The sequence below is a fragment of the Macaca mulatta genome, chromosome 7 (genome assembly GCF_049350105.2).
Source record: "Macaca mulatta isolate MMU2019108-1 chromosome 7, T2T-MMU8v2.0, whole genome shotgun sequence".
Lineage (NCBI taxonomy): Eukaryota > Metazoa > Chordata > Mammalia > Primates > Cercopithecidae > Macaca > Macaca mulatta.
In genome coordinates this window covers 50,916,527-50,938,877 of record NC_133412.1, presented here as the reverse complement: position 1 = coordinate 50,938,877, position 22,351 = coordinate 50,916,527, and the positions used below count along the sequence as shown (strand labels likewise).

The 22,351-nt window shown below is 36.3% G+C and overlaps 1 protein-coding gene across 20 annotated transcripts in view; it reads right to left on the bottom strand.

The window, feature by feature from the left end:
- NEO1 (neogenin 1) overlaps positions 1-22,351 on the bottom strand; it is a 258,851-nt gene that overhangs the window by 105,426 nt on the left and 131,074 nt on the right. For all 20 annotated transcript variants that reach the window (XM_015142627.3, XM_015142628.3, XM_077938021.1 and 17 more), the window contains 2 exon segments: positions 16,023-16,177; positions 14,135-14,255 (listed from right to left, as the gene is read on the bottom strand). In XM_015142627.3, coding sequence (XP_014998113.2) covers positions 14,135-14,255; positions 16,023-16,177 — 276 coding nt within the window.

Below are 22,351 nucleotides of genomic sequence, written 5' to 3'. Positions count from 1 at the left end.
TTTTCCTTTCCTCCTCATCTTCAGGTTTTTCCAATCCCATTCCTCAGATATAACCATCATTAACAGATTGCTGTGCAGACTTGCAAAACTTTCTTACACATACAAGGATATATACATTTGTATCTTTCCTTCTCCTTTCCACAAATGAAATCAGAGTATACATACTTTTCTGCAACTTGTTTTTATTAATAATATAAATTGCATATTTTTCCATACATCTTATTCTTATTAGCAGCCTCCTAGTATTTCACTCTATTCTGTATTTAACTAGTCCATTATTGGTTGGATCAATTAGGTTACTTAGAGATTTATTCTAGTCTAACATATGAATCTTTAAATACTTAGTAACTATATCTGCAAGATAATTATAAATAGGATTGTTTGATGAAAGGGGTGTGAATTTTAAATTATTCTTAAATTGCATCTCAAAAAAATTTACATTGTTTCAAGAACTCAAAAACATGTTTCCTCATACTCTAGTCTGACAAGTATAGATCAGTTTAAAAAAAATAAAAAAAGATAAACCTATAAGGACTACCATGTCCATAAGATACTGTTTTCTAAAGTCACAGAAAAATATGATTTCACTTCTGCAAATAAAAAGTTTATATATGAATATGTGTATATGTATGTGTAAGTGTAAAACACACAAGCATAGGCTCCTTCTAACCCTCAGGTCTCAACTTAAATATCACCACTTCAGAAAGGCCCTCTTTGTCTAACCTATTTAAAATAACTCCCACTTTACCCCCAATAATTCTTTATCAGAGCAGTATTTTTATTTACTTTAAGTAGACAATAAAAGGTATAATTATTCATTTACTTGCTTATTGTCTGTCTCTACTAACAGGCAGAGGGCAGAGAATCATGTCTGCTTGTTAGCTGTTTCATCCTTACCACTTAGCACAATGAATACGGAATTGTATATGCCATATAGAATTTCGCTTAACAAATTACTTACTGGATGCACAAATACATAGAATGCTTGTTAACGAGTAGAAAGTAAGATTAAGGGAAGGGTTAAAAAGTAAATTTACTTTTATTTCAGTCAATTATGTATTCTTATTCTTGACAATGAACATGTGTTACGTTTTCTTTAAAATATTTTAGTGCAAATTTAGTTTTAACCAGATCATTACAGATGCCTTACAATCTGGTCATATAAAGAAGATTTTCTAATTTTGCAAATTTAAATTATCTAACTGAATATTATGTGGATTTTTGTTGTCTATGTTGAAAAAACCTTCAAACTTTGCTTCATAAAGTTAAGCTTTTATCTTCACTTTTAATCTCCTTTAATGCTGACTACTGAATTCTCATCGGTGCTCTGCCTTTGTATGTTCTTTCAAATTACTATTACCCTAAAGTTACAGAGTACTTACAATTTACAAAATGCTTTACATATATTATTCCGTTTGCCCCTCAAAGGTGTGCTGGGCAGAGATGACTGTTTAGAGTTACAGGTAAGAAAACTGATGTGCAGGGAGGTTAATCACCTCATCCAGAGTGGGACTGAGACATTAATGCAAAATGTCAGACTTTTAGCACAAGGTTTGTTTCATTATACAAGTTATGACAGTTTACATAAAATTATTAACTGGAAATGCCTCAGTCTGTCTGCAAACAACATATCTATTTCAATATACCTATACAGAAAAAGCATTCTGAAACACATTTTACAGAGTATTTGGGGTGAAACGGGACCTAAGAGATCATTAAATTTAATTCGTTTATTTTATAGAAAATAAAAAATCACAGAATTACAATATGTAATCCAGTCATTAACAGCAGACATGAACTAGAACCCAAGCAGTGACAGTAGATATATATTCAGGCTTTAGAGAGTTCCTAGACATGAAATTCATGATTAAGAAGTCAAATTACACCAGTTACCTTGAATAAAACTTTCCCTCAAGTTATAATTACCGTTACAAAAAAGCAAAATAACTGATTAGAACTTATCCTTTAATTAACACCAACACCAACTACTGTACATCCTAGTGCTTTGAAATTAAAATATTCCACTAATGAGTAATAATTTCCTGCTATCTAGCCAATTTTTAATCATGCCAGGCCATTAGTCACTTATTCCAGAACCTCTATTATTCAATACTAACCTCAGATACTATATGGAATTTTTTACAAACATTTCTGTCAAAAAAAAAAAGGGTGGGGGATACTCAGTGTGTATTCTTATCTATCATGGCCATAATATCCCAGCAGTCATTTAAGGAGCTGGTAAAGTGTAAGTTTCCTTTGCTAAAAACAAGTTCATGTTACTCCCTTTTCATCAATCCTTCTTCCTTTACTAGAACTAACATTTGCCGATTATCAGATGTGGTATGAAAGGACAGAAAAAGAAAGTGTATTTCTGTGTTTTCACATTCCAGTCTCACATGATAATTTTGGAATCTATTTTTAAATTCAACTGACAGGAAGAAAGGTCAATAAAAAATTAATGGACAAAAGATACAGACATTTTACCTTAATTCCTACTACTCTTAATGGACCAGTAATAATTTAAATAATAATAACAATGTACCTGCCAATGCTTTTTTTGAAAATATGATTCAACAGATAATTATAAAAAACAAAGGATTTTAGCATAAAATGACTGGCAATGTTAATCTGAAATGGCAGCAAATAAAAATAATGCTGTTTTATATTCAGTTAAATATTTTTAAAAGATATAAGATCTTCTAAAATCAAGAGTTGCTGTTACTGAAAATGTATAAAAGTAGAGTTAAATATTAAAAGTTGTATTTTAAATGTTTTGATTAAGAAAGCATGTTGGGAACAAAAGTCAAATTCTACTTCACAATTTGCTCAGAAATTCTGTTTTCCAGTGATAATGCACAAATGTTTTATATATTTTAACTATAATTATTAAGTTTCATTTAATGTTTAAAGCTGATAATTAACCTAATAGTCATGTTAAGTATACCACAGGCCTACTATGGACACTCCAAAGCAGCTTCTTGCAGCCAAGCACTAGCCAGCTGGCTGATGGCCAGTATATATAGCCACACACTTCAGGTGGGAATCAGAAAACTCTCCCTACAGAAATAAAACCATCAAAGATGCACAATACTTTCAACATTATTTTTAAAGAAGGTTTGTGAAGACAAGCACCATCACAAGAGATGTGTTTCCTTTTTCAATAACAGAAGAATACAACTCACAGAAGAGCAAACATAGAATACAGTGGATCCTTGAACAACCCGGTTTTGAACTGCATGGTTCCACTTACATGGTGATTTTTATTTTCAACCAAATGCAACAGAAAATACGGTATTTGCGGGATGCAAAACCTGACGATACAGGCAGCCTAGTTTTCATGTACTCAGGTCTTACAGAGGTGACTACAGTACTTGAATATGCACAGATCTGGGCATATGTGGGGGTCCTGGAACCAATCTCCCATGTATACCAAGGAATAACTGTGTTTCTGAACATATGACAAATATTCCACTTCACAAAGATATAAAATTCAATGAGTAAAATGTCATTTTTGCCTAATAATGAAGTTTATTTTTGCATGGGTAGGGCGGTGGTCTTGCTCTGTTGCCCAGGCTAGAGTGCAGTGGTATAATCATGGCTCACTGAAGCCTCGACTTGTTGGGCTCAAGCAATCCTCCCACCTCAGCCTCTTTAGTACCTGGGACCAAAGGTGTGTGCCACCACATCTGACTAATTTTTTTTTAAAACTTTTTTTGTGAGGATGGGGTCTCACTATATTGCCCAGGCCAGTCTTGAACTTTTGGGCTCAAGTAATCCTCCTGCCTCAGCTCCCAAAATGCTGGGATTACAGGGGTGAGCCACCGCACCCAGCCTAAATTTTGTATTTTTAAATGAACATTACTTTGTAATAGTTGGCTAAAGTGTGATTAGGTTTGTATCCTTTCTTCACTCTTAGTAAAAATGTAAATTGTTACATCATTTACTAAAACCATTTTGACAATTACATTAATTACTGACTCAAACCATTAATTGTTCTTTTAGGAATTTTTCCTAAGGAAAGAATGAGAGATTTGGACAAAGACTACTAATATGAGCATTAGTAATTAAAAAGGAAAAATAGACAGGGATACAGAAAGGAAGAATAGGAAATGACTTAAATGTCCCAAAATAGAGGAAGTAGTTAAAATAATTATAGTACAACCTTATGATGGAAAAGTTTTTTGGCCATTAAAAACCATGCCTTTGAATGCCTTTAACGATATCAGGAAGATCTCAGGATATAATAACAACTAGAAAAACAAGATACAAAACAATATATACCAAATTATCTGAATTTAATTTTTAAAAGTGTATATACAAATTTAGACATTTCCATACCAAAATGTTAACACTGTTTATCTTTGGGCAGTGATATTTTTCTCAGTGTTCTAAAATAATTATGTATTATTTTTATATAATTAGTAAAGTCTTTTTTTTTTTAATACTAAACTCATCTTTTAATCAGTGGTAAAATTTAGAAAAGGCACCAGATAAAACATTGATGACTTTCTGCCAAAAACATGACAGACAGAAGTTAAGAGTCTACAAACAATTCTTTTCACAGGAGAATTGGGTTGTCTTGCAAGAAGTAAATACAGCAAATTCCGACAGACCTCACTGGTATGTCTTGATTTGGTAGGAGAAAGGCAGATGCTTGGGCAGCCTGAAGGAGAAATGATGAAAACTGACCCACCTTGAGCCTCTTCCCATTTGTGTTCATTAGCACTGTGAATTTCCAACAGTGGAATACAGTGTTTATATATAGCAGTCCCCAAATCTGTTGGATTGTGGAGCATCCTTTTTGTTTGTTTGCTTTTCAGTAGACCCATTAATACATCTTAAAGGGCACAGTTTGGGAAACAGTGATGTAAAGATGATTCAAGGGAAGATGGACTAGATTGAGATTTGCAAACTGTAGCCCACAGGCCAAATCCAGTGCACTTCCTGCTTTTGTATATAAAGTTTTACAGGAACACAGCCACACATATTTGTTACAGATTGTCTGTATTCTGTCTGTGGTGGTTTTCCCACTTCTAATAGCAGAGGTGAGTAGCGTAAACAGAGACCAAATGTCAAGTAAAGCCTAAAGTATCTATTCTTTGGCCCTTTAACAGAAAGTGTGCCAACCACTGTACTACATGACACATATCTTTCAGCCCTGATAGTTTGTGATTCTAAGTTATTTCTCGTCAGTGGGATGCCTGTTTCACTTAAAATTTTTTTAATAAAAAAGGGGGAGGGAGTGGGAAGACAAAAGACAAACAGGGAGCAGGAGGATGAAGAATATAAGGGTAAGAGAAGAAACTTGGTGTACGAATAATGAGGAGGAAATGTGCCCTAGTGACTGCAAAAAGGAACTGTTAAAGGGAGAACTACAAACTACACGCAGTTTACTAACTTATCTTTGTGATCACTATCTTAGCTTAACTAGAAAAATAATGGAGTGAATTCTTGAAAAAGGAAATATTTTGTGATAGTTCCTATCTTCGTGAGTCTTGTTTAAAAATAACATTCAAAGTATCTGAGCATCTTTGACACACAGCATTGTTGTGTGCTGTAAGAATCTTAAAATAGTTTATTTTCAATTCTACCCTACGCATCGGACTACACTACATATACCATTCTGTCACACTTTTAAATTTTATATGTTATAAACTATTTCTGTGTTAGACCAGAATCAGCATATTAGGACCTGCTACCTGTTTTTGTAAACAAAGTTTCACGGGAACAGCCAAGGCTGTTTGATCTATATGGTGGCTTTTGTGCTACAATGGTCGAGTTAAGTAGCTGTGACAGAGACTGACCCATTAAGCCTAAAATATTTACTATCTGGCCCTTTACAGAAAATTTTGTCGCATGTTACCCTATTGCTGCCTGCCCTATTCCCCTCACCTCTCTATCACTGGCACTCATTTGCTTTTAAAATCCACTTTTATCTTGAATCATGTAAGACAAATATATACTGATATAACTATTTAATTCATGGTGCCTTGCATAATGGCCAGAGGTGCATGAGTTTGTGAAGGTGGAAATAAACTACTTAGAGAGTGAAAAAGAGAGAAAAAAAAATTTGTGGGTCCCTGTTTAGACAGTCAATTATCTCTTAAAGTAGTTAAATAATTTAAAAAATATATTTTTATATTTACTTTAAAAAAGAAAATACTCTAGCCCACTTTGTTTTTGTCCTTTCACATTTCTTGTAGCATGGGTATGTCAGCAACAAACTCTCAGTTTCTGTTCTGAAAAGGTCTTTATTTCACTTTAATTTTTGAAAGATATTTTTGCTGGGTATAGTTTTGGTTGCCTTTTTTTAAGGACTTAAAAATTATTGCTCTGAGCTCACTTGGGCAGCATAGATACTAGTACTAAAATTGGAACAATACAGTGAAGACTAACATGGCCTCTTAATTACTTTTTTTAAACTAAAAAATATTGCTCAGTGTCTTCTAGCTCACATTTTTTTCTGGCAAAAGTCTGCTGCACTTCTTATCTTTGTTCCTCTGTATGGAATGTGTCCTTTTTCTTTTTAAATTTCCTATTGCCTTCAAGATTTTTTCATGTTTGGTTTCCAGAAGTTTGACTATGATGTGTACAGGCATATTTTCTTTTTATTATTATTATCATCATCACGGTATTTAGTTTGCTTGGGGGTTGTCTGAGCTTCTTTTTGGTTGTGTGGTTTGCTCTCATTCATTTTTTAAAATTCTTGGCCATTATCCATTCAAACATTTGTTTCTCCCTGTCCTTGTTCTGTTTTCCTTGTGAGACTCCCATTTACTTTTAATTTACTTATGTTACAGTCTCTGATATTGTCCCATCTTTGATGCTCTGTTCAATGAATGATGTTCCATTGTATAAATGTATCACACTTTGTTTATCCATTCAGATACTGAAGGATATTTTGGTTGCTTCCAAGTTTTGGCAATAACGAGTAAAATTCTTATGAACATTTCTGTGTAAGTTTTGTGTGAACATAAATTTTCAACTCATGTGGGTAAACATCAAGGAGCACAATTGTTAAATCTTATGATAAAAATGTTTAATTTTCTAAGAAACTGCCAAACTGTCTTCGAAAATGGCTGTACCATTTTGCATTCCCAGCAACGATGAATAAGAGTTCCTGTTGTTCTGCATCCTTGTGCGAGTTTGGTGGTGTTGTATTTTAGATTTTAACTATCCTAAGAAGTGTATAGAGCAGTTTTAGATTTACTGCAAAATTAAGCATAAGGTATCAAAATTTCCTCTGCCCTACACATATATAGTTTCCCACATTATCAACATCCCCCACTAGAGTGGTACATTTATTACAACTGAATAACCTGTATTGAGACATCATTATCACCCAAAGTCCATAGTTTATATTAGTGTCCACTCTTGATGTTGCAAACTCTATGGGCTTGGACAAACTTATGACACGTATCCTCCATTATAGTATCATACAGAGTAGTCTCACTGCCATAAAAATCTGTGCTCTGCTTGTTCATCGCCCTCTCCTCCCAAACCCTGCAACCACTAATCTTTTTACTAACACCATAGTTTTGCCTTTTCTGGAATGTCATGTGGTTGGAATCACACGGTTTTTCGCCCTTTCAAATTGGCTTCTTTCACTTGGTAATTTGCATTTATAATTCCTCCAGTGCATTATGGTTTGACAGCTCATTTCTTTTTTCTTTTTCTTTTCTTTCTTTTTTTCTTTTGAGACAGAGTCTCACTCTGTCACCCAGGCTGGAGTACAGTGGTACAATCTTGGCTCACTGCAACCTCCACCTCCCGGGTTCAAGTGATTCTCATGCCTCAGTCTCCTGAGTAACTGGGATTACAGGCATGCACCACTACGCCCAGCTAATTTTTGTATTTTTAGTGGACACGGGGTTTCGCCATGTTGGCCAAGCTGGTCTCGGACTCCTGCCCTCAAGTGATCTGCCCACCTCCACCTCCCAAAGTGCTGGGATTACAGGCATGAGCCACGGCACTTGGCCTGGTGGCTCACTTCTTTTTGGTAATGAATAATATTCCACTGTCTAGATGTACAACAGTTTATTCTTTCACCTACTGAAGGACATCTTGATAACAAGGAATAAAGATGCTACAAACACATTTGCGTGGTTTTGTGTGGACATAACTTTTCAACTAATTCAGGTAAATACCAGGAAGTGCAATTGCTGGATCAGATGTTAAAGAGTGTGTGTTGTTTCTGAGTTATTGGTTTGACTCATCTGGTAGTCTGTAGGAGTATACCTCAAGTAATTTTTAAAATAAAGGTATATAAGAAACCCCGTCTCTACCAAAAATACAAAAGTTAGCCAGGCATGGTGGCACGCACCTGTAATCCCAGCTACTCAGGAAGCTGAGGCAGGAGAATCGTTTGAACCCAGGAGGTGGAAGTTGCAGTGAGCTGAAATTGTGCCACTGCACGACAGCCTGGGTGACAAGAGTGAAACTCTGTCTCAAAAAAAAAAAAAAAAAAAAAAATTAATTAATTTTTTAAAAAAGGTATATAAAGAATGAAATGTGAATGGTATATTTTCTAAGAATATCTTTCTATTGCGTAGGAGTCACAAAGGCTGAAAATAGTTCTATTGATTAGTTTCTCTCTCAATAGCAGATGGGCTCATTAAAGTCTATTAATTTTCTGCTTGAATGCTGAACATGGTATGCAGAACAGCAGTATTATTTACACCTGAAAAATGGTATGCTTATTTTCTGTCATGCCAGATTAACTAAATCTAGTCAGAAATGGATTTTATTGCTACAGTTACCTTAAGTATACTATAGGTTTCAAATTCCTCTACTGGGAGACTACCATTGTCCTGTGCTTAGGAGCCAGAGAGTTTCTGGTTTTTTTTTTTTCCTTTTCCTCTGAGTTTTCAACCACTCCAGCATACCAATACCACAGGATATCCCTCTGTGCTCTTGACCCTTCCCAAACAGTAGAAAGCTCACGGTTGGGGCAGCTACGATTCTCCATTGTTCTGGTCCAGCCTCAGTCTTAGGTAGGCCCTGTGGCTCTTCTTCTTGTGACAGTCAAAATCTGCTTTGCATTTGTATTGGTCTTAGGTAGAAGTTTCCTACTCTTCCCCTGGTGGTAAAAGACCTCTCCTTGGTATCAGTGTAGAATCCTGAGGCCCAGAATGGTTTCTGCGCCTCTTTCAGAAATAAAGGGTTTTCTCTTCTACCCTTTCCCCAGCATCAGTGAGTCTCTGCCTGCATCCTGGGGACAGGAGCGTTCCTCCTCTAAGAAGCACAGGGGTTTGACTTCTAATCTCCCTTCAGAAACTTATGAAATCAGAAGGTTTTCCGCCCCTCCCCCACTGGTTTGAGGCTTAAAGGGGAAGGGTCTGAGTAAATGGTAAGGCCTTTGTCCTGTCTCCCAGGCACAAAGGCCGCTCTGCATCACTCTCTCTCTCTGCAGCTGCAGATCATCACTTCCTTCATCCCTATACCACAGAGATGGCTTTCTGTAGTCTCCTGCTTTTGCCTCCTCTTAATTGGGAGTACTCTGTGGAGCCCCAAGGAAAAGTGCTTGCAAGAAAGTATAAACTCCCTTTCTGTCCGAGGCCCCCATACATTCCAAACTAGGCCATAGTTGGCCTTGTAGTTAAAAGCCTTTTAATTACAACTCTAAGAGTTTTCCTCTTACTCACTTTTATGGTAGTTGTCTCTTTCTCTTGTGTTCTGCCAAAAGTGAAACAATGCATACGAGCCATGCCTTTGAGGGGGTTGCGTGGGGAGGGTTGTCCTTTTTGGAATTTAGGTTATTTGGTTGCTGATACGGTTTGGCTGTGTTCCCACCCAAACCTCACCTTGAATTGTAGCTCCCATAATTCCCAAGAGTTGTGGAAGGGACCTAGTGGGAGATAAATGAATCATGGGGGCGGTTCCCCCCCTACTGTTCTTGCAGTAGTCAGTCTCACAATATGATGATTTTTATAAGGGGTTTCCCCTTTCACTTGACTCCCATTCTCTCTTGCCTGCCACCATGTAACATGTGCCTTTTGCCTTCTGCACGATTGTGAGGCCTCCCCAGCCATGTGGAACTGTGAGTCCATTAAACCTGTTTTTCTTTATAAATTACCCAGTTTCAGGTATGTCTTTATCAGCAGTGTGAAAATGGACTAATACATTTCCTTTGCATGTTCAGCTCTCTGCTGGGCTCAAGAAAACTTAGGACGTTGTAGCTTACTAAGCTCTTCTTGTGGTGAGAGTGGGATTTTCTTTATGTACCTCTTTATATCCTAAACAGAAGTGGAAATCTCCTTCCACTTTGATCTGCCTTCCTTTTCTATTAGTGTAAAAGTGTCACCATTCTTCTAGTGATATGGTTTGGCTGTGTCCCCACCCAAATCTTATCTTAATTTGTAACTCCCACAATTCCCATTCCACCTCCCAGTGGAATCACCCAGTGGGAGGTGACTGAATTACAGGGATGGGTTTTTCCTGTGCTGTTCTTGTGATAGTGAATGAGTCTCATGAGATCTGATGGCTTGGAAAATGGGAGTTTCCCTGCACAAGCTCTCTCTTTGCCTGCTGCCATCCATGTAAGATGTGACTTGCTCCTCCTTGCCTTCCACCATGATTGTGAGACTTCCCCAGCCATGTGGAACTGTAAGTCCCATTAAATCTCTTTCTTTGTAAATTGCCCTGTTTCAGGCATGTCTTTATCAGCAGCGTAAAAACGGACTAATACACCTACTTACCCAAAACTTGGGTAAACCTTGAAAGTATGTCTGACTTCTCTATAACAATGTTTAATGTTCAACCAGTTGATAGTCTCAATCAGATAAATCACTAACACCTCTGATATAGTTTGGATATTTGTCCCTGCCCAAATCTCATGTGAAAAGGTAATCCCCAATGTTGGAGGTGGAACCAGGTGGGAGGTGTTTGGGTCATGGGGGAAGATCCCTCATGGCGTGGTGCTCTCCTTGAGATAGTGAGTTCTCACAAGAAATGGTTGTTTAAAAGTGTGTGGCACCCCCCACCACACTCTCTTGATCCTGGTCTTGCCATGTGAGATGCCTGCTCCCCTCTTGCCTTCCACCATGATTGGAAGTTTCCTGAGGCCTCCCCAGAAGCCAGGCAGATGCCAGCACCATGCTTTCTGTACAGCCTGCAGAACTGTGAGCCAACTAAACCTCTTTTCTTTATAAATTACCTAGCTTCAGGTATTTCTTTATAGCAACGCAAGAACAGACTAACACAATCTCCTTAGTAGGATCTTTTTCCACTGATTTCTCTACTATAAGTACTTATCATCTCACAATGGCCTCTTACAACAATTCTCCTTCAACTAGCTTGTACTCTGTCTTCCTCTAAACCTGACTTTACCATCATACTCATTACATATGGCATTGTTTTTATTATTTATAATCATGCAATCTGATCCTATTCTGCTGTTAAAGGCTACCTTCCTATAGGAACAGGTCTTCTATTGTATTTCCATACTGATCCAGGTCTTCCTTTGAATCAACATCTAGAAATCTTATAATTCAAGGCCTATTACAAAGGGGACATCTTACACGAAAAAGTTCCCTGATCACACAGACAAAATTCCTCTCTTCTGAACTGTATGCTGCTTTATTTATGCATCTGGACTGGTATTCAAGTTGTATACATCTCTTACATCCCTTATTAAATTGTAAACTCTAAAAAAGCAGAACTCAGATCTAATAAGTTACTGTATTCCTTCTTTTAGCTTTCCTGCATAAATATTTATCTTGCAAATCAAAACAGCAAAATAGAAAACACAATAACATGACACTCTCCTTCTTATAATCTATGCATCTTTAATGCATGCCCAATAACAACACTAAAAAATTTCATCAGTTCATAAAACACTATTATCAAAAAGAGAGAAGCAAATACACTATGACTACAATTTTTACACTATCCAAGTATTTTCAGAGGAAAGCCCAATTAGGATTAGTTTAGGAACTTCCTGGCATACTTACCATTTCTACTATTAAAGTTAGATTTGTAACAGTAATCTCAAACACAAATATACTGAAGTGCCTTTGCTTAGTACCATGTAAATAAATACATCCCAAATAGCCATGAGGTTTACTAAGAAAAGTCACTGCCACAAGTAAAAAGAAACAAGCCTATCTACTTCACTAATTCAGCTAGTGCCTTATTTGGTAATTGTACTCAGGCATTTCACCAAGATGGAAAAATGGCATGCTTCTACTAAAATCATTTCCAATAAACAGGGGAGGGTATATATAAACCTAAGAAGAAAAAAAAGCAGTTCTAATATTTTATGCTTTTCTGTAACAGCACTCTCAAGTATAGTTTTCAAAAAACAGCACATAAAAATCCTACACATATGCCATGTTAGTGAAAAGCCAGAGTAGGGGCCATCTTTGCCAATTAGCTTCCCTGGCCAAACTACAATCATCAGAGAAATTCTTCCAGGAGGCACACCAATACCTGATCGTATTTGACTTGAATAAAAGATCAGATGTCTAAAGTGGCATCGTTTTCATGTATTTTTGAGAAATGCTCAAAATGAAAAATGTTTTAGTTGCTAAAACGAATAAATAAGGCACCCAACAGATACCCTTATCAATTTAACACAGAACTGTTATCCAATAATTCAACTTCTAGTAATTTAGTATAATAATCACATAAAAAGTTCAATACATCGTCTATAGTAGGAAAAAACAGGTGACAATCTAAATGTTAACCAATATAAAATCTCTTATATAAAACAGAGTGTGTATTAAACAATATTGATGCAGATCAACTGTTGACATAGAAAGATGTATACAGCAATGCTGTTGCAAGAAAACAGGAAATTATAAAACCATACACAGTATATCCAGGTCGTAGGATCTGGAGTGTGTACCAGTTATCAATTTACTGCCTCTCAGCTCCAAATTCTGATTTCATTGCCTATGCTGCAGAAACAGAGCCACATCCTTTATATACTTCTCCTTTGCCAGCTGGCAGATGTATTAAACTTTATCAATAAGAAGGCAATGGAGATACGGTACAGAAGAAAGGCGTTTCCTTCCTGGTTCTAGTGTACTACCCTGGCAGGCTCCTATAGCCAGCAGCTTCCCCTTACACCTGATCCACTGGGTGGTTTTGCAGCAGAATGCCTCCAGTGAGACACCTCTCTGTGAGCAGCTTTCCCTAACCCTCCAGAAAGGAGATTTTGAGCAAGTTTAGAGAGCTAAACACCACATCAACTTCTCTGCCATCCAGTAAGTTACACCGTCTCCAACAGGGTCTGGACCTCAACCTTAAAAAGAGGGGCCTCTTCCTGAGGGCTCTATCTCAGACCTAGGGGTTCTAGTTGCTCCTGACAGTTGCCATTCTTACATTGTCTAGAGTTCTCTTTACTTCTTACTAGTCAAACTTTTGTTACTCCAATCCCAGTATCAACGTTATTCCTTCTATTAAACCTCTGCTCAAATTCCAGTGTGGATTCCCTAATTTGACATAGAGGATGGATTTTTTTTCTTTATACTTTTCATTGTTATCTGAATTTTTAAATAAACAACTTGGTTTTTTGGTGGTAATCAGAAAAGGTAAATTAATTGTATTCTGGAAAAACTAAAAATTTCAATGCAAAATAAATACTAAGTTTTTCTAAGAAATGTGGATCTGATAAACTTGTGCCTATGATTTTAACTTATGTTTGATATATAGTAGTCAGGGTTTTATGAGTGTTGGCTATTTTGTGCCAACAGCCCAGAATTGTCACTTCTATGTAAGCAGAAAACGAGCTCTGCTTCCAAAGTTATTTAGTTTCCTCAGTGTTTGAATGTTATATTTTGTAAGTGTGTTAATAAAAGTGCATAGAATTGGGGAAAAAAAGAAGTTTTTCTTTATAGGACAGAAATATATTTGTGAGATTAAGATGACTAAATTCTTTAAAAAATTAATTTATTAACACTATAATATTCAGTTTTTTTCTTACTAAAAATTTCTTTTCAACATTATCCAAAATTGTGCTTCTAGGTAATTTTATGTAATATAAATGATTCAGACTGCTATTCTTTTTCTCTCAGTTATGCCACATATTGGCCTTTACTAGTGGGTCATCAATCATGAGTTATTTGGACTGACGGGTGCTCGTTCATCAAGCACACAGCCTCTATCATCTGACTACTTCAGCCCCTCTTACCATGTTCAAGGATTATCAGTTGGGCTCCAGCTTGTGCATTTCCAACATCATTTTCAGCAATGCACTGATAGAACCCTTCATCTGATTTCACCAGACCCAAAACTTGAAGATTATGTTCCTTCTGAAGAAGAAAAGCATAAATAAAATTTCATGATTTAATTGAGAAATACCAGATCAAAATCTCAAAAATATGCTTTTTGGAGAGGGAAAAAAAAAGTAAAGTTTTTATGATTCAATTATTACATATTATCCATCTAAGTACCTGTTAACTCAATCTCATACTAAAGCATTGACAAGGTACCAATTTAACTGAATAGAAGAGTACGTACTGTCATTCACAATGAAGAACTTAACGCATGGAAAGTCATACTCTCACTGTTTGCAAACTTACACCTTTGCTTGGAAAAAGATCTGGCACGCAATACTATCTGACCATAGTTAAGTTCAATTTGTGAATTTAAGGCATTATTTTTTCCTAAGACTATAATATCAATAGTTCTAACAGATTAGACTACAGTAAATTCAATGAAGCCATGTGATCTTTCCTTAAATGAAAAAGTACTATATGAATGTCAACTATTATTATTGGTCCAGAAGCAGTGGCTCACATCTGTAATCCCAGCACTTTGGGAGGCCGAGACAGGAGGATCACTTGAGCCCAGGAGCTGAAGACCAGACTGAGCAACACAGTGAGACTCCATCTCTATAAAAAATACAAAATCGGCTGGTCATGGTACTGCGTGCCTGTAGTTCCAGCTACTCAGGTTGGCAGGAGGATTGCTTAAGCCCAGGAGTTTGAGGCTGCAGTGAGCTATGATCACACCACTGCGTTCCAGCCAGGGTGACAGAGTGAGACCCCATCTTAAAAAAAAAAAAAAATATATATATATATATATATTTAACTATTGTTATTGGTATAATAAATATGGTTTAAAAATTTTCTAAAGTTTCCAAATATTGATTTTTAAAAGACTATTTTAGCTATAACAGATTGCTTTGTAATGTTAAATACTTGTGAATTACTTTTTGTAACAGGAGAGCATGCATTTCAAAAACAGAAAGCATATTTCTAAGAATGAATTACTTGTATGACAAATTTGTAATGAGATATTATGTCTTTAACAACTATAGTTCTGATCATTTTTATGAATGTCATGTATAGATCTCAAGGTATGTCATTAATCTTTATTACTAAAGCTGGATAATTCTATTACTAAAATGTTAGATATTGATGATAGTATTGGTAGGTAATATCTACAAAGCATTTGCTATATATAAAGTATAGTAAAAGCAATTATGGCTGAGTGTTCTTAAATACATTTGACACTTTTTAAACACATTTTTAAAAAAGAATCTTTGTAACTATTGTTACAATTGTCTGACACTGGGTCATCCTTATTTTGAAGGGTCTGGCATCAGTATATGATTTAGGTTACGCTTTGTATAGTCAGTTGCATTCTTACATATTATGTTTTTCAAAAGGATCATCTTTTCACACCTCAAGGGGAAGTGTGGAAAGATTTCTGCTTCTTGAACAGAGAGCTGTGGAGACAACTGGGGACACACATACACACACACATGTGTGTGCTAATCATCTGCCAGAAAATGGTGACAGCTGTGTTTCAGAGTGCCAGTGTGTTCAAGTAAGAGTCTAGACTCTAGGCTTAGGTAAGCCACTGACTTGCTATGTGATCTTACATAAGCTACCAAAATATTTCTGGGCTCAGCTTTCTCATCAGCCAATGAAGATATTATATTCTATGTGAATTTTTCTATTTCACTTGCAGTACATAAACTAGTATATATAACATAACTGATCTCTTGGTGACTACATTTAAAAATATCTAAAGGTTACAGAAATAAACATACTTCTTTGAGAAATACTTACTACAATCTTAAAGTAATCACTTGGGATAACCATATCCCCATTTTTGACCCACTTCACAGTTGGAGTTGGTTTTCCAGTCACTTCACATTCAAATACAATATCCATAGATTCATGAGCATATATATTAGTAGGCTGCTTCAGGAATTCAGGTTGAGCTTTAAAATAAAAAAGGAAATTAAGACATTAATAAAAATAGAACCAGGCAGCTATTCATATTTCAACCAATTTTTTAAATCATAAAATCCACAGGATTTTTACTCATTATTTGAAACTTCCACATATTTTTGGAAAAGCATAACATACATATATAATAAAAATACATATTAGGAACATAATTATCTCTAAAAAATGATTTGCTGGTACAACTAACTGTTTTAAAAGATAATTTCTGAGTTTCCTTATTTGGAACTATTTACTAAGCTGACTATATTGGAGAAATTAAAAATGTCTAAAAATAAATATTAAAGACTACTTCCCTAAGATTTATACAATTTTCTAAGAGCTATAATTAGAATTCAAAGGTTGAAAAGATTGATAAAACTTTCTTTTTCAGTCAGCTTGATAAGAACAACAACAACAAAAAGTAAAACAAATGTCACATTAGAGTCCTTAAACAGCTCACTCGTGCAACACACTCCTATTACTAAGACCCCTCATTATATGCAATGGTTTTCCAGGGTGATGGAGAAAGGATAATTATATTTGAAAAAGTCTGAATATTCCAGTAGCTCCCTTTCCACATGTACCACAGTTGTAAATTGCTAACTTACAAATAATAGATCACAATATTTTTAATTAGAAGGGCTGAAGCAGATCATCTAGTCCAGCATCCTACTGAATGATGTAATTTCCTATATGACATCCTTGACAAAGGGTCTTAGTGATCCGTGTTTGAAAAGTGTGAATGACAGGAACTCCCTACATCACAAAGCAGCAAACTCCATTGCAGGCTACTTCTATGAAATAACAACAACAATGGCAACGACAGCAGCTTTATTTACAGTTGACCTAAAATCTGCCCAGCCTGCTGGGATTTTGATTGAGATTGTGTTGAATTTGCGGCAACCTGACATCTTAAAAATATTGTCTTCTTTTCCCTGAACACAGGTTTATCTCACTATTTAAGTCTGATTTCTTTCATAAATGTTTTACAGATTTCAGTAAGCAAATCTCATTCATGCTTTGTTAGATAAATACCTAGGGATTTCAAATATTTTTGATGCTATTCTAAGTGGTACTTTAAATTTTTAAAAATTTCCAGTTGTTCTCTGCTAGTATGTAAGAATGAAATTGATTTATGTGTATTAACCTTTTATCCTGTGGCCATCCTAAATTCTCTCATTATGAGTTGTATCAGCTTCTGTAAATACAGTTTGGGGATTATCTACATAGACAATCATGCTTGTCTGTGAGTAGAGACAGTTTTATTTACGCCTTTCCAATCTCCCTTTCCTTTTTTAAAAAAGAACTTTTTTAGCCCATTGCACTGTCTAGAGCAGGCCCTGGAGAGAAATCTAAACTAGCTATATAACTAGCTATGTAAATGAAGAACAACAGTACAGAGAGGAGGTAGAACCCCAGGCAAGCAGAACCTCCCCCAAGGAGGGAAATCACGTATAATCTTAAGAAACAACATACATTCACAGTGATGGAAGATCCAGAAAACATAAATCTGTACAACAAGCTGAAATCAGGGAAATCTATTATAGCGAATTTGACTTGATTCTCTCAAACAATGACAAGCCATTCATATTTATTCTTTTGTGAATTATGTATATAAATATGCTGCCGTTTTTCCAATTAGAGTAGTTATAATTTTCTTATCTATATATAAGAGCTTTTTGCATAATGAGAGTTATTATTTCAAGGCTCTTAGCTCCAAATCTGTCCTTCTTTGCAGTAGTGGATGTGGACTTTTGTCAGGCTGGTGCTTTGTTAACAGCACTGGGGAAACACTGCACAGCAAAGCAGAGTGATGGGCTTAATTTTCATATTGGAGGATGCTCTTCTTTTTGCTCTTATGGTGAGGCTGATTGTGAAAGACCCAATAATGATCACCCTCCTGTAAGTTTCTCTAGCTTACTCCAGCAAGTGGCTTTCTGTGCACCAGCTCTGACACACTGCATCCCATTGGATAGGGTCCTGTACACCAGCTCCAACTCATGTCATCCCAGTGGGCAACTTTCTGCTTATCATCTGTCCAGCCAACAGCACCCCAGCAGGTGTCTTCTGCACACCAGCTCTGAGGCCTCCCAGCAGGGGATTTCCTGTGCCCCAGCTTTGGCCCATAGCTATGTCCTTTGGCAGCAGCTACACTGTCTCCAACAAGGTCTGAACAACAGTCTTCCTGATTTTCGGATTCTCTCCCTCAGCTCAAGAGGTAGTCATAGCTAATCCCTATATTTACTATTTTTGTATTCTTTAGTGTCCTATTTTGCCCCCTTTTAGTAAGCAGATTTTAATAGTTAATAATTCTTTTTTTTTTTTTTTTTTTTTTGAGATGGAGTCTTGCTCTATTGCCCAGGCTGGAGTGCAATGGTATGATCCTGGCTCACTGCAATCTCCGCCTCCCAGGTTCAAACGATTCTTGTGCCTCAGCTTCCCAAGTAGTTGGGATTACAGACATGCACCACCATGCCTGGCTAATTTTTGTATTTTTAGTAGAGACGGGGTTTCACCACGTTGGCCAGGCTGGTCTCGAATCCCTGACCTCAGGTGTTCCACCTGCCTCGGCCTCCCAAAGTGCTGGGATTACAGGTGTGAGCCACCACGACTGGCCATTAATAATTCTTTATATTAAATTTTCTCTGTTCAAAAATGCCTAGTATAGTTTCTGGCTCCTAACTGGGCACTGACTAATACAGTAAGCTATGAACCCCTTGTCTTCATGCTGCCAATATTTGTTTCCTCTCCTGTCTTTAACTTAAGGCATCTATTGTAACAAAGTTTTATGTTTTCATATGGTAAAATGTATAAGTCTTCTCCATTTTAGCATCTGTATTTCACTATTTTTACTCCAAAGGCTTTCCCTTCTTCTGTACTATAACAATATTCACTTGTATTTTCTTCTACTATTTCTACAAAACAATCTAGACTTACTAAGTATCCAGCTTTACATGTATCTAAGTGGCAAGATCAGTCATTCCAAAAAGAATGACTGATTTGAAAGATTTAATACTAAAATCTGTGTACTCTTGGGGGTTTATTTCAGGACACTAATTGGTTTCATCCATCTGTCTATTCCTGAGCCAGAATCATAAAATTATTATAACTATGCAATATGTTATAATATACGGTGGAACAAATATTCTTCCTTTACTTCCTCAAAATTTTTCTAACATGTTTGTTTAGTGTTCCACCCCCCAGATAAATTTAGACTCATCTTATGTTAAGTTTGTCTGTTCCTTCTCAAAGTAAACAGACAAACAAGAACTTGGAGTTTTCATCTGAACTGCAATACATTTTAGATGCAGGAAAACTGAACATGTTTGCAATTGTGAGTCTTTCTATTTAGAACAAGGTTACTTAAGCTTACTTGTGTTAAATAAAATCTATGGGAGGCTACTAATATGGACTGAGCTTCTACTCTACAGATCAAATCAAACAGACTGAACCAAAGTGAAGTCACTCATGCTAAAGTTGCACATCACCAAACTGAACCTCAGTTATTTATGTGACCTTCTGAGAAATCAGGAGACTGTGTGTGTCAAATCCCCAAATGGGACAGTTTTAGCCATCATAAGAAAGTCCCTTCTGCTTTGACCCTTACAATGAAAGTAATCTGAAACAACTGATGTTAACCAATCCACTTTGTTTCTTTGTTACTCCTCAAGTTACCCTGAGAAAACTAACTGTTCTGCCTGCCCAGTGTAGTGCTTATCTCTGTTCTTTAGAAGAGATACTGCCTGACTCATGAATTACCATTAAAAGTCATTATATCATTTAACTAAATTTGTAAAACTTTTGTCTTTTGATTCTTGGATATTCTTTGATAATGATTTACTGTAAAGCAGTTGTAAAGGCTAGGAGTCAAGAGACATAAAGTTGAGTTCTGGTTCTACCACTGGACATTTTACTAAATGTGGGTTTCAAACCCCTGGGTTACTAAATAAGGAATTCAACTAGACTATTCCTAAGTACACTAAGATCTTTAGCCAATGATTTATAACTTTAACATATATCTTTGATGTGTGATAATTAACACAGCAAAACTAACATTCATAAGTGCTTTCCACTTACAATCATTTAGTTCCCACAACAATTCTATTATGTAGTTATTATTATATTATTTCCATTTTATAGACAAGGACACTAATACACAGAGAAGCTAACTCCATAGCATAAGGCTTAGTCAGTGACAGATCTGGATTTTGAACCTAGGCAGTCTGACTCCAAAACCTATATTCTTTTAAAAAACTTTTTATTTAAGAGAATAGAATAAATCCCACATACCTATTATGTTGATTCAACAATTATCAAGTCATGGTCAATACTGATTCATCTATGCCTTAATCCATTCCATTCCCAACCTCTACCCTACACACATTATTTTGAAAGCAAACTCCAGGTATTACATTATTTCACATATAAATATTTGAGTACCTCTATAAGCCAAGAACTCTCATTTCTAAACATAACCATGATACCATTATCAGGCTGGTATCTAAAATAATTTACTGGCCGGGTGCGGTGGCTCACACCTGTAATCCTGGCACTTAGTGGGGCTGAGGCGGGCGATCACCTGAGGTCAGGAGTTCAAGACTAGCCTGGTCAACTTGGCAAAACCCTGTCTCTATTAAAAATACAAAAATTAGCCAGGCGTGGTGGCTCATGCCTGTAGTCCCAGCTACTCAGGAGGCCGAGGCAGGAGAATCGCTTGAACCCAGGAGGCAGAGGTTGCAGCGAGCCAGGATTGTGCCACTGCACTCCAGCCTGGGTGACAGAGCAAGACTCTGTCTCAAATAATAATAACAATAACAACAATAACAATAATAATTTCTTAATATCACCTATTACTCAGTTGGTATTCACATTTCACTAACTGGCCAATGTTCTCACTCTGTTGCCCAGACTGGAGTGCAGTGGCGTGATCATGGCTCACTGCAGCCAAGACTTCCCAGACTCAAGTAATCCTCCTGCCTCAGCCGCTCAAGTAGCTGAGACTACAGGAACACACTACCACACCCAGCTAATTTTTTGATTTTTTTGTACAGAGGAGGTCTCACTATGTTGCCCAGGCTAGTCTCAAACTCCTGGGCTCAAGTGATCCTCCTACCTCAGCCTCCCAAAGTGCTAGGATTACAGGCGTGAGTCACTGCGTCTGGCCTCTGTGTTCTTAAAAATGATCTACTTTATTCAAATTGGGCAAACAAGATGCATTCACTGGTGTTAATTTGTTTCTTATGGGTTTTTTTTTTTTTTTTTGTATCTGCAGATTCCTCTTTATCTTTTATTTGAAATTTGTTTAAGAAACCAAGTCATTTGTAATATAAGGTTTCCCTGCAATCTGTCTTTGGTGACTACATTGCCATAGTGGTATTTAACATGTTATTTCTGAAAGCTCACAGTTAAATGTAGAACCTTGATTGGAGTCAGGACAGTTTCCCCCTTCCCCACCCCCGAGACTACTTCATAGGCAGTTCCATGTGCATCTATCAGGAGGTTCATCATGTGTGTCTATCTGTCTTTTGGTGATGTTAACAGCCTTTGGTTATCACTGCCCATCAGGCAGTGCAAAATAGTAATACTCTACTCATTCTATAAAGAGAAATATCCCTTACATTACTTACTATTATATCCCCTCAATTATTAGGATAACCCCACAATTATTTGGTTATCCTAAAGGACAGTTCTTTGAAAAGGGGCAGAATAAATGCTTGATTTTTTCCCCTTCACTTACGTTTTCAAAACAATGAGCTGGTTTTCTAATATCCTCTCCCAAAGGTGATTGCTGAGGATTTTTCGTTTAAGTATTAAGTGCCCTTAGTTTAAGATATATTTGGTTAGTTTCAATTTACTGAAGTTATTATTCTTTTGATTCTTAAACTATCCCATATTTGACCAATGGAGGAAACCTGAACACAGTGAAAGCTCCTGAGTCCTTTTTCACACAACTCTACTGGTCTTCAGTTTATGGTCATTGCTCTGAGGCCCTTTTTGTGGACAAAGTCAGCAATTCTGTATTTTTTAAGTATAAACTTCATCATGATTTTCTACTAATATTTCCAATTAAGTCTAAGACTGTAGGTGTTAGCTGAATCTTCTTAATTTTACATCTGTATTTTTCTCTCAAGCCAAAAATCTCTGTTCTCAATGACACTAACATAATT